This window comes from Haliotis asinina, chromosome 1 (assembly GCF_037392515.1).
Source record: "Haliotis asinina isolate JCU_RB_2024 chromosome 1, JCU_Hal_asi_v2, whole genome shotgun sequence".
NCBI classification, from domain to species: Eukaryota; Metazoa; Mollusca; class Gastropoda; order Lepetellida; family Haliotidae; genus Haliotis; species Haliotis asinina.
In genome coordinates, this window is record NC_090280.1 from 88,765,616 (window position 1) to 88,778,029 (window position 12,414).

Sequence of the window (12,414 nt, forward strand, 5' to 3'; positions counted from 1 at the left end):
TCATGATCATAATCTTGACCAATATCTTGTTTGGTCACCGTTTTCTTTCGGCAAGTACTCAAGACAGTCAGTTCTATGACATTGAGATAGTGTCCATATCAGCTTACACACATAAAACACACTTCTGTTTATATGGAATTTTATTCACATTTATACAAAACCTCATATCGCTATGTTCCCCATCCTGGCAAAGTGCAACGGAGATGTTATCCAACAATAGATCCAGTGCATGAAGCCGGATGTGACGTACTATGGTGCTGAGGGATGGCTGAATACAACAGTTACAAAATTATCATTTGTCATGCAAGACGACACCTTTATCAAAAATAGTGTTGGTGTTAAGGGGTAAGGAAATAAGACGATATAAAATTATAGTAACTTTTATTTGCGGATATTGATTTATGAGAATGAACAAAATCACCACAATGTGCATAAGATGTCCCCAAATAGTCTCAACATCAATCTTTTTAACAGATTCTAAAATGGTCATCTTGTTTGACACAGTATGGTATATGTGTATACAATTAATTCGGTTATCTAATTTGATGGCAACGACACCTACTGCCTTTGCCAATGCAATGTTACCTTTCTGCATATATTTAGGTCCTGTGGGCTGACGCGGTCCTACATCATCGATATCGATTGGCTGTGGAACTGACTTTTGTCTGGCCCACGTTTCTGCTGAACACCGGAACCGGAAGTCATATTCACGAGGCGACCAAAAGTCAGCCGGGCTGGCCTAAAATCAAAATCAGTAACGATGATCAACTGGAACAGAAATGTTAATTTAAATTAAGAAAGTTCTATCGGCACTGCAAAGCTCAAGACTTACCATGAAGTTATCATGAATGTCAAAATATTCCTTCTTGTCGAGACCAGTCCCATGGTATTGAACGATACTTGATCCTCGCTTGTTGTAGAAGGCGTTATCGTAGATTTGATTCCCTGAAAAGAGTATGTCAGTGAGTGAGTAGAGAGATCTTGGAGTGAGTGAGTGGTTGATGGAGTGAGGTTTCTTTGGATGAGTTCGTGGAACTACATTTTGCGACTCCAAAACTCTGCTGACCACTGTGTGCAGAATCGAGCCAGGGTATTTTATCTTCAGCACTCAAAGAATTATATGGGTTTTATATGGGTTTCTATCATGATGTTTACATGCTGAACGGGTCTTTACACCACATACCAAGGACGGTTCATCTACTTAAGTACCTGTCGTAGTTATTGTGAAACGCATTTTAACAGTTTGAAACAGTTTTCTATTTGAATGTGACACTAGAATTGTGTGTACTTGACAAAGACAAAGTGAAATACAATTGCATCTTTGAAACTTTAGAGGCTTTGTCAGCGCATTGGCTGGGGCATGGAGACCCTTCCTCATCCACAATCATTTGAATAGCAGTGGGATAAAGCAAGAGTGACACGTCAAAAATGAGGTTTCCTACCCATTGGTGCCATTGGTTGATGTGAGGTTATAGAAGCGAGTTTTGGATACTTTGTTGACCACGGCGGGCTGGTGTAGGGGTAGCGCTGAAAAACACAAGTTGTTCCCTGGTCACGAGTTGAACATGGGTTGGTGTACCCTCGAAGTTTGTTTATGTACCCCGAACCCGAAGGGCGAAACAAACATCGAGGTTCAAGTAAACAACGTATTTATCTTACCAAATACCAACTTGTTTGAAGCAGGGATACAAACCTTTTTGTAGGAATCGCTAGACTTTGCAGACAAGAAACACAGTTTTAGAGGTATCTCCCTTCTCCCTGATTTAATGGCATTCGAAGTAGAAAATTAACATCACGAAGTACCATTCGGCATTCTCATCGGACACATAAAATATTGTACTAGCTTGTAAGCGGGGTATATTTTAACCAGTATGCTACCCCACCACCCCTGTCATCATTCAATAACCTAACTGAAAAAAACAGAAAGAAGAATAAATACCGAAAACCATAAAGCAATCACGATGTACAACGTTTCAGGTTAGCTAGACATCATTACCTGGAATGTGTTAAAGAGCGTTGCCTGGTTGCCAGTAGAACGTAGTCCACGGCCGTCCACGTTAAGGGGATAGTTGACGGCATCGTAGAAAACGTTGTAGCGAATGATGTTGTCACGACCACCGCCAATGTTGACGTGGTATTGGTTCTGTCATTACATGAAATCGACCTTTATACCTCACATATCAATCAGTGTGTGCAAGCATTATACATGGCAGCTTGCATGGTTTACTCACTTCGGGAGATGAATAATGATTATAATGAGACGTATATTGAGCTATATCCACTCCATGGAGGTATGCTCAGAGCGCGTTGCCTCAAAACAATGACAGCAGAGGCAGCTGAGTTCTTCACAATGGTATGATTATTATTATTTGTGTGTGTGTGTGTGTGTGTGTGTGTGTGTGTGTGTGTGTGTGTGTGTGTGTGTGTGATATTTTTTTTTACTTTTGTTTCCCTTAAGGCATAATGCTTGAAAAGGTGGGTTTTAAGACTGGATCTAAAGGTTTCTAGAGAGGGACCCAGCTTCAGTGATCCAGGTAGAGAGTTCCATAGGGTAGTGGCTGGGGCAGAGAAGGATCTGGAGCCGAAAGTTTTAAGTTTGGTGACAGGCAGTGTCATTGGTGAATGAGTGGGTGGGTTTAGTTTTACGCCGCGTTTAGCAATATTCACCATGGGGGACCCAAGAAATGGTCTGCACACATTGTTATCATGTGGGGTATCGAGTCTTCGGCGTCATGAGCGAACGCTTTAACCACAAGACTACCCCACCGCCACATAAGGGAGAAGAGAATGAAGCGAGTGCATGATGACCCTCTGAGGCATAGTTGAGACATGGGCATCCAACAGAAGTAACAACAGCAGCAGCAACAACAGAATGAGTAGTAGTAGTAGTAGTATTAGTAGTAGTAGTAGTAGCAATAGTAGTAGTAGTAGTAAAAATAACAATCCAAGCTCCCTAAATCCGCTCATCATTTCTCGTCACGTTCAAATCAAGCATTCCATAGTTAAGAAAGTGTGTTTGCTTATTGTTAATCGCCATACCCAGCAACAGTCCAACACAATCATGACAGGCTCTAAGTAATCTAATCCAGACGAGACAATCCAGTGATAAATGATATGAGCATCGATCTACGCAATTTGGACATTTGCTAACCAAGTCAGCAGGCCAGACCACCCCGTCCCCATAGTCGTCACTTACAACAAGCATGGGCTGCTGAAGACCAAACGGAACCCGGATGTTCACGGGCAGAAATAGCAGCACGGTGCTTTTTGTCTGAGAAATGGGAATATTTAGGACCCAATATTCAGGTGTGCGAGGTGGAATTAATGTCTACCTGGAAAAAGACGTTGTGTTCGATGGTGACGCTGGAGTACTGGTCGTCCAGCATGATGCCCCTGTTTTCGGCACCAGGCATGTTCTTGACAACGTTGTGGATGTAGTTGTATCGGATCACGTTGCCACGCTGTAAATAATACCACTCCACAGACTCATGTTTGTTTTTTAGTTGATAGAAAAAATGGTCAAAAAAAAAATTCAAAAACATGATATGCAGCTCATGAACTTACGAAAATTTAGTTGGCACTCACTTAACCTTTCCTAATTGAAAAGAAATTGTTGGAAAACATGTTTTATCAAATAAAGCTTCCTTTCCATCATGTGCTACTTACCGCTGCCCAGTCTCTCCCAGAATGCACTGCGCCACAATCAGTGCTGTTTACACACATATGGTGAATGTGGTTGTACTCCATTATGTTGTCGTTGCCCTGGCAACCAAGAAAATGTTTAGAGGTTCAGGCAGCTTCTGGGTTCTATCGATAGGCTGTGATCAGTTTGTCAGTAAGCGCTGGCCTAAAACCCTGTCCCAGCAACCTGTGTAAGTTTGAACTCAGTCCAAACTACATCGAGCTTTCAAATTATAGCCTAGTTCAAATACGCAATCAAATAAATACAGAATATATGAGAATACTGATTAATGGGTACATTATGTATGCAGTCAAAAGCAAGCTCACCATAATGTCTACATCTAGTCGAAAATTGGTCTTGAAATGAAGACAGAAATTCTACTCCACAATAACAAGGAACCACTTCCAAGAGAAACGAATTATGTGACTGTCTCGAAGTGAATGATGTGAGCTATCAAGGATTGAAGATTTGTCTCTAATTATATGTCTATTGACACACAACGACAATGTCTAGATCCAATGACAGTGGGCTTCAAGTTGTATCTAATTCGGTTTTGTTGATCTACACAACTGTTCCGTGTATGTAGTTCTGTTTTGTTGATCTACACAACTGTTCTGTGTATGTTGGTTACGTTACCATCAGTCGGTGTCACAGGTTTTCACACAGCGTTTCCGGTATGAAATATGATCGTTTAGAAATAGTTATAAACACACAAAAACAAAAGATGATAAAATAAATAGTAAAAAGACGATATGCCGTAGAACCATGCCCGTCTGAATTAATGGTGGAAGCTGTATGTGTAAACATACCCCCCACATCAAGCCTGTGTATTGGCCGTCATGAAGGTGATTGTAGCGGGCCACGTTGCCTACGCCCCCTATAGAAATGCCGTTGTATCCAACGCCTCCTACACGGGCAAACTTCCAAATATGGTTGTCTTCGACCACGTTACCAGATGGTGTTAACGTCTTCCTGTCTCCACCTGCATGCAAGACAAATACATAAGAACCAAACATGTTCACAAGTCATACATCAATAACACCTATTATCATATTTGTCGGTAAGGTAGCCAAGTGGTTGAAGCGTTTGCTAGTGATGTCAAAGACCACGGTTCGATTCCACACACGCGTGAATCTCGTTTCCCCTGCTGTGATAGCGCCGTAGTATTGGTAATGGCGGAATACCACCTGATCCCGTTTGTCGCCTATACAGGCATGAAGACCGGTTCTTCACAGGTGTCCATTTCTTTAAGGTATTAACGTCCAAAGAGAACCGATCAAATATATTCTGTGAGTCACTTTATAAAAACGAATATTCTTTTATGCCTCTTTTAGTAACATAGCAAGCAGTCACGGTGGGACATCCAGGGACATCACACATTGTCACTGTGTTGGGGTCGAGCCATATCTTAGATTAGAGGCAGAAGTCGCATTAGATGTTTCAAGACGTCATCCATTTCTGGAAGGTACTTGCGCAATAACTAATGTAATAAACCCATATATTCGACTGCTGGGTTCTACAGAGTTTTACAACGGTTCGAGTGAGTAGCGAGAAAACAATGTTACCGCTGATGATTACGCCTCCGTTGGTGTAGTACACCTCACAGCGGGACACTGTGACATGGCTACTTGAGGTCAAGTGGACACCCCCGCACCTGTCACACATGAAAAGAAATGAAGCAACAGAAATAAAAGTTAAGTAAGTAAGACTTAATAGACCAAAGAACACCTTTGCAGCACGTTTAAGTAATGGAGTTGTTTCATTGACAAATAAAGGATAAAAGGATATTGTCATTTTTACAAAATATTCCATGTGATTATTTGTGGTCTCATGCATAGAGACCAGGTCACAAATGAAACTATTTTAGTTGAAGTTAAGCTACGCTGGGCACAGTGTTTGCATGGGTGACCATGTCTGGCAACGTGTTTGACAAATTACACCTGACAGTTTCTTTGACTTCAACCCTGCCCCAAAACGAAGCACAAGTAACACATGTGGGCTCACCTAGGCAATTGAGTTTGTTCAAAATTGCTTCTGTGCAGCAAGCAGAAAATGGGTACCCGGTGGGATAAGTCATAAGACTATTAACCTTCCAGCGCCTCACAGGCAGCCTGTGTTATCCGGAGTAATTATGCCCATTATGTTGTATGCGCTTAAAGTATGCGCATGTCTCGTGGAGTTCAGAGTTTTGATTGGCCCTATCATACAATTCTTATACGCCTTGTTATAACTCACCCATATTCTTTATTTCCATGTTTTGAATGTTGATGTTGTGTAGGTTGTCTCCCCTGATGCCCTCGTGGCGACACGCCTCTAAGGTGAACCCTGCGAAATTGAGGTTGGCCACCCCTCGGTCCATGCTGGTAGAAATTTCAGGTATATCTTTATGACACAAACGTATTAACATTTTGACATCCTTGTATCATTTTGAGGTTTTAGGAAATCAAGTCAATTCCAAAATATTCACGGAAACAGAATCCACTAAGTCAAATCAAGGATGAATATTAAGGAGTATTTTATACATACATATTTTAAGTAAAATCAGTCCTATTGTGCCTAATAAAATCAATGGTTAATGACTGACATTTAGCAATGAAATGACAGACAGTAATCGATTGAATGACTGACAATAACAATGGAATAACAGACGGAAATCGATTAAATGACTGACAGTAACTAATGAAATGACTGACAGTAACAAATGAAATGACTGACACATATGTTACATTTTGTATAAATCAACATGACCAGGAAAGTCCCCCCAAAAACTTAGTGAAAACTTAGTAAAACCTTGAACTGGACTCCCTTTGTTCCTGAAATGAAACAAACTCACTCACTCATTGTTCCTAAATGTATTTATTTCTATTTTTCACATTTTTTCGTAATTGAAAATACAGAAGAAGGAAGACTTGTCCGCTGCAGTGATTGATCAGAGACACAGTGATAATGCTACGAATGATATACTACAAATATGATTACTTAACTGTGACGTACATTAAAAAAGAAACAAACCAGTTTACACCCCAGTAAAGATGCTTACTTGAGTATACCTATGGCGTCTCATACACTCTTAAAGAAGATAATTTGGCGTGTCGACCGGGTGCTGTTGGCATCCACGGAAAGTTTGCTCCTCGAGGCTGTGCCAGTTCTGGTGAAGGTGCCGTTTATCTATCACACTTAAACTTAGTCGTAGACAAATATGGGTAAGGCAAGGAAACGTACCTGATGCAGTCGTTAATTAGGGACACCGTGATGATGTCAGAGGAGGCCAAGGTGCCCGACTTTGTGTTTGGCCAGATATACAGGTTGCCGCTGGATCGGTCCAGGTAGTACTCTCCCTTAAGAGAGAATATAACAGTATAAATGATGTCGATAGAGAAAATCCTTGAGAAGGTGTTTTCCTGTTTCGAGTGTGCGACGATTACAGGTTATAGCGTTACATTCTTCTGAAAAGGATTGATTGAAAGAGAATGATGAAAAAGAAAAGGAAGTTCTCACCGGTTGATCCAGCTCTGACAGCATGTTGAATACCCGGAAGTAGCCGCCCTGATTGTCAGCATAGGCGAGATGGGCCGGATTGTAATGACCTTGACAAAATGGAATACCTCTAGGTGTCTAGATATTGGCTAGTATCATTTTAATTATTTAATTATTTTACGTTAATTATGCTAATGAGGGCAGCACTAAATGAAGTCCACTAAAAATGAAAGACAGAACTAATTTTGAGGTTCGGTTTCGTCAGCATTTACGCAAGTAATTTATATTCTTTGTTAATAAGGCACCTGCTTCTTCGTCTACTTGTGTAATATGCCCTATACTTCAGTTCACAACCCGCGCCTAATTTCACAAGGCGCTATTATGTTTAACGTCAGTGCAATGTTAAAAAATGTGAGTTCGTGAAAGGAGCCTCTTGCTGTTAAAGCATTGGAACAACCATGTTTGTTCTGTTGTTGAACTACAACTATTATAGTATCAAAGTTTAAATCATAACACTAATTTGCATTTAGAGAAACCAAACCCAATCAAGATGGTTTTCAATAAGAACGTAAGGTTCTAGAATGTTTTATAGGGTGAGTGAGATATCGAACACTTTAACAGGATGTAGAGGATTAAAATCTGGACACTCTACTAACCCACTCTGACTCCATAATGAGTGTCAGTTGCCAGAGTGATCTGGTGTTTCTGAGTATCTATGTTGCTGATGGCCGCAGCATCGTCTGCCCAGCTCCAGTACCTGGACAGATAGAAGCACTGATAAATCTATCTTAACACTATCATGTAAGAGAAATGATTGGATGTTGTAATAATTACAATCAGGACATGTTACCGAACACACAACACAGTTTAACATAGCAACAAAATACCTTCCTTGTAACCCGCTCTTGGTCCAATGCATGAAATGACATGCAACAAAATACCTTCCTTGTAATCCGCTCTTGGTCCAATGCATGACATGACATGCAACAAAATACCTTCCTTGTAATCCGCTCTTGGTCCAATGCATGACATGACATGCAGCAAACTACCTTCGTTGTAACCCGCTCTTGGTCCAATGCATGAAATGACATGCAACAAAATACCTTCCTTGTAATCCGCTCTTGGTCCAATGCATGACATGACATGACATGCAGCAAACTACCTTCCTTGTAATCCACTCTCGGTCCAATGCATGACATGACATGCAACTCCTCACCCAACACTCCTTATCCCACGTGTCAATTCATTTTACCCTATCCGACTTGTGTCTAAAATCACCTGACTGAATTTGAATATTTGACCTCGTCTGCCTCTTAGCTGCGTCTGCACATGAATGATTATTGATCAATCACTGGAAATTAATGTCTCTTCTATACTCCATCATGTACAGTCTGCCACCAGAGTAGGAACACTGGCGATAAACCACAAACAAACAAATCTTTCTGAACTTCACCAGAATCCGTAAGCCCATGGTTCCTTCTCGTGCACCCATCTGGAGTCTTCGTGTGTGCTGTAGGTGATGATCTTGCCATGCCTACCCCCAGGGACTGAGTTAATGTTCAGGAATTTCTGGAAGACATGGACATTGTGGGAACGACATTGCCTCCGACATGTCATCCTAGGTGAGGACGTCTTACTATATATTCATCTCTTAAAATTCAATATTCATTATATAGGATACAAAAAGTCACACCGTTCCTGTCTGCAGTGGCAGTGCGCCCATATGGGTCTTCCTTTCTATCTCATTTATTTACTGGGCCAGTCTGGCTCTACCATCTTACCTCATTTGAATACTGGGCCAATCTGGCTGATCTTTCTAACGACACCGGAATAGTGGACCTATCTAGCTCCTTGTTTTTACATTATTATTGGACAATACGCTCCCAGGTCTCCCCCTACCTCATGTGGGTACTGGGTCAATCTGGCCCCAACTATCATACCTCATTCAGGTACTAGGCCAAACTGGACTCACCATCCTACCTCATTCGGGTACTGGGCCAATCCGGTCCCAACTATCATACCTCATTCGGGTACTGGGCCAATCTGGTTGGCTCCCCGTTGATGAAGATCTCCAGCCATGAAGTCCTAGACCGGTAGAAGCCGAAGTTGCTCATCTTACCGTAGTCGGTGACGCCAGCACTGGGTAGGTGGAGTTGCATCACCTGAAGGAGAAGAACGTAATCGTCACCAGTGGACCAAATAACGTCTGACTGGACCTTCTCGCTTGCAGGGTGTTTCTTGAATAGGGTAAGTGAATGGAGCAGTAATTAGAGAGTGTCTCTGGGACTATGATGATGCATTCTCTTCCCACAGTGGTTACTTGTCACATCTTCCTACGTAACCTTTGTTCTAATACGATCCTTTCATGGTGCGGGTATTCAAGACTCGTGATTGGAGGCAATCAGATTTAGTAGTGCAATCAACGACCATGTTTCAAAAGCGATCGTTCGAAAGATCTCGATAATTTCCGGATGCATCGTTAAAACTAGAACCTCTTCCCGAGCGCGATACTCAAATGATTCTTCTAGACAGAACTCAGTCATGTTATTTTTGTTTAACCACATTGCTTGCATTTATCAAGTTGAATCTATGTCGATGTAACACGTGTTCTGATTGGGCAGAAACAAGGGAGATAAACCTGCTGCCATTTTTCGCCCCTAGGGGATTTTATGAGAACCGCGAAATATGGCCGTATTAGAACAGAGGTTCGTAGGAAGATGTGACAAGTAATCTCTTAGGGAAGAGAATGATGATAATGACGACGACGACGACGATGATGATGATGATGATGATAGTGATGTATTTACCTTTGATCTTGAATTTGATGGCAGCATATTCAACGCATTGTGGTCTGTCACTTGGGTGAACAGGTGCGCTGGGATCTGCTTGCCTCCTGTCTGTTGAAGTCATAATGGATATTGTTATTGACATATGGTTCCTAAACTTTATTTCCACTTCCTCTTACCTGCAACTGATTCACCGTCTATATATGTGTGTGTATGTATGTATGTATGTATGTATGTATGTATGTATGTATGTATGTATGTATGTATGTATGTATGTATGTATGTATGTATGTATGTATGTATGTATGTATGTATGTATGTATGTATGTATGTATGTATGTATGTATGTATGTATATTTCAACCTTCTGTCTCCAAATGGAACAATGAAACCTCCGTCCCCACTCGCTGAGGGTGTTCTTACTCACCATGAGGACCTCCCACTAACCTCTGGTGTTCCCACTCACGACGTCAGTTCTTACTCATCACAAAGAAATCACCAAACATTTCGTGTGTCCCTACTCACAACGTTGACCTTCACATGTATAACGTGGACCTCCTGACTCACCACATGGACCACCCACTCACCACATGAACCTCCCCACTCACCACGTGGACCTCCTGGTCCTGGTAGGCTCTGAAGGTGACAGGCTGGGAGTAGGCGTGGGTGAAGTGTAGGGTGGACTGCAGGTTGTGGTATCCTCCCATCAGCTCAACGTACACCGCTGTAGGGACGAACGGATTATGGAAGAAAACAACTAAATATTCTGTTAGCACTACAAATACTAATTTTATTCACGTCTTGGCAAAACATGTACGAATTATCCTATATGATGTACTACCATATCACGATCCAAAAGAGGTAACCTAATTGAAATATTGTTCTGATGAATTGTCTGAGGCAGAAATTTATCATCCAAAACTCTGTTCCACGAGAGATATCGCTTGTATGAGATCAGACGATATCTCATAGGAGATATCGCTTTGACAGTAGATTTTGCAAAATGCCCTGACAATGTTATGACGTCATGAAGCTGATGACGTCACAATTCTATGACATCGTTGCACTGCAAATCTAATGCTAGTGCTGAGTTCAGAGATGAACATTTTTCATTGAAAACTAATGAAGAATGAGTTGAGATGATAAATAGAATCTCAGCCTCGTGTCTACTGATATCAATTATATCAACACTCGTTGATAAATTTTAATATATCCTCGGCAAGCCTCGGATATTTGTTACTTTGTCAACTCGTGTTGATATATTTGATATTAGTGGACACTTGGGTGAGATTCTCTACATACTCACTATTGCCCTTGATGCCACTGCTATCCAGTAACTGCCTGGCCTTGTCCAGGGTGGCAACCGGGTGGGAGACATCCAACCTGGTCAGATCAATATGATTTGTGTAAAAACACATAATGTGTTGAGAAGGTAAGGGGATCGGGGGCTGGTGCGGTTGGGTCCCAGTCAGGTTTAGGAATGGCCATGGACATTGTGTAACATTGTGCATTGTTACTGAGCATTTTCAATTCTTAACTTCTCAATACTAACGGGATCGGGTGGTTAGGCTCGCTGACTTGGTTAACACGTGTCATCGTATCCCAGTTGCGCATATCAATGCTCATGCTGTTGACCGCTGGATTGTTTGGCCCAGACTCGATTATTTACAGACCTCCGCCATATAGCTGGACAGTGGCGTTAAACAACAAAGAAGCCCAACTTAACTATGTGTGTGTTGTCAAACCAAGTATAATCAAAATGACTTGTCAATGAATGAAGCTTTTTACTTTTGTTGAGTTACATATAATTCAATATTCAACATGTCAGTTTTTTTTCTGCTTTTGGACAAAATGTGCCTTACATATTTACCTTCAGCAATTAATCAGTTTGATACTTCAAAATGTATCTGAATACACTTGCAGTCCAAAGTCAAAAGTTTCTGAAATTTCTTGTGACTGGAGTGTCAGCATCACACACAATTCAGTATACACTGTGGTCATGTTTATCTCATCAAGTTGTGCTTTACGCCAAATATATACACATCCAACATTTAATCACACAAAATTGTGAAACTTCTTACCCCGAGTTCCCGTCTGATCCCTTGGGGCTGACATAGATGTGAACTGTCTTGGAGTGACCAAGGGGCAACAACAGCCCCAGACACAGAGCCACTACCCACGTCATTGCTTGGCTGGACGAGTTAAAGTAATGGCGATCAAACAGATAGCAGGATATAAACGGAAACTAACAGGTTGAGATCATGGCCTTGAGCTAAGTAAAGATAAGCACATTTTTGGACTGCAAAAACAGAAACTAAATCAGGTCAGATTACATAGTGGCTAACCCTGATTTGGCTGACTTTTTAGACTGGAATTTAATGAACTGTTAAAATGAAGAAATCATGTTTTGATGAAAGCTGAACTTAAAACTGAAACCTGGCCTGTTTCTCTGTAATAAACATCCGATTTG

At 41.3% G+C, this 12,414-nt stretch overlaps 1 protein-coding gene across 1 annotated transcript; it reads right to left on the minus strand.

The window, feature by feature from the left end:
* Positions 1 to 206: 206 nt before the first annotated feature.
* Positions 207 to 12,129, minus strand: LOC137283973 (uncharacterized). The gene is made up of 19 exons (XM_067815644.1): positions 12,026 to 12,129; positions 11,251 to 11,327; positions 10,553 to 10,668; positions 9,967 to 10,056; positions 9,181 to 9,321; positions 8,613 to 8,728; positions 7,816 to 7,916; positions 7,181 to 7,269; positions 6,905 to 7,020; positions 5,914 to 6,042; positions 5,248 to 5,336; positions 4,492 to 4,664; positions 3,667 to 3,762; positions 3,333 to 3,461; positions 1,997 to 2,143; positions 1,443 to 1,527; positions 833 to 945; positions 586 to 739; positions 207 to 268 (listed from the first exon to the last, which is right to left on the minus strand). Exons 1-19 carry the CDS (start codon positions 12,127 to 12,129, stop codon positions 207 to 209), a joined length of 2,127 nt encoding a protein of 708 aa, XP_067671745.1.
* Between the last annotated feature and the right edge of the window lie 285 nt (positions 12,130 to 12,414).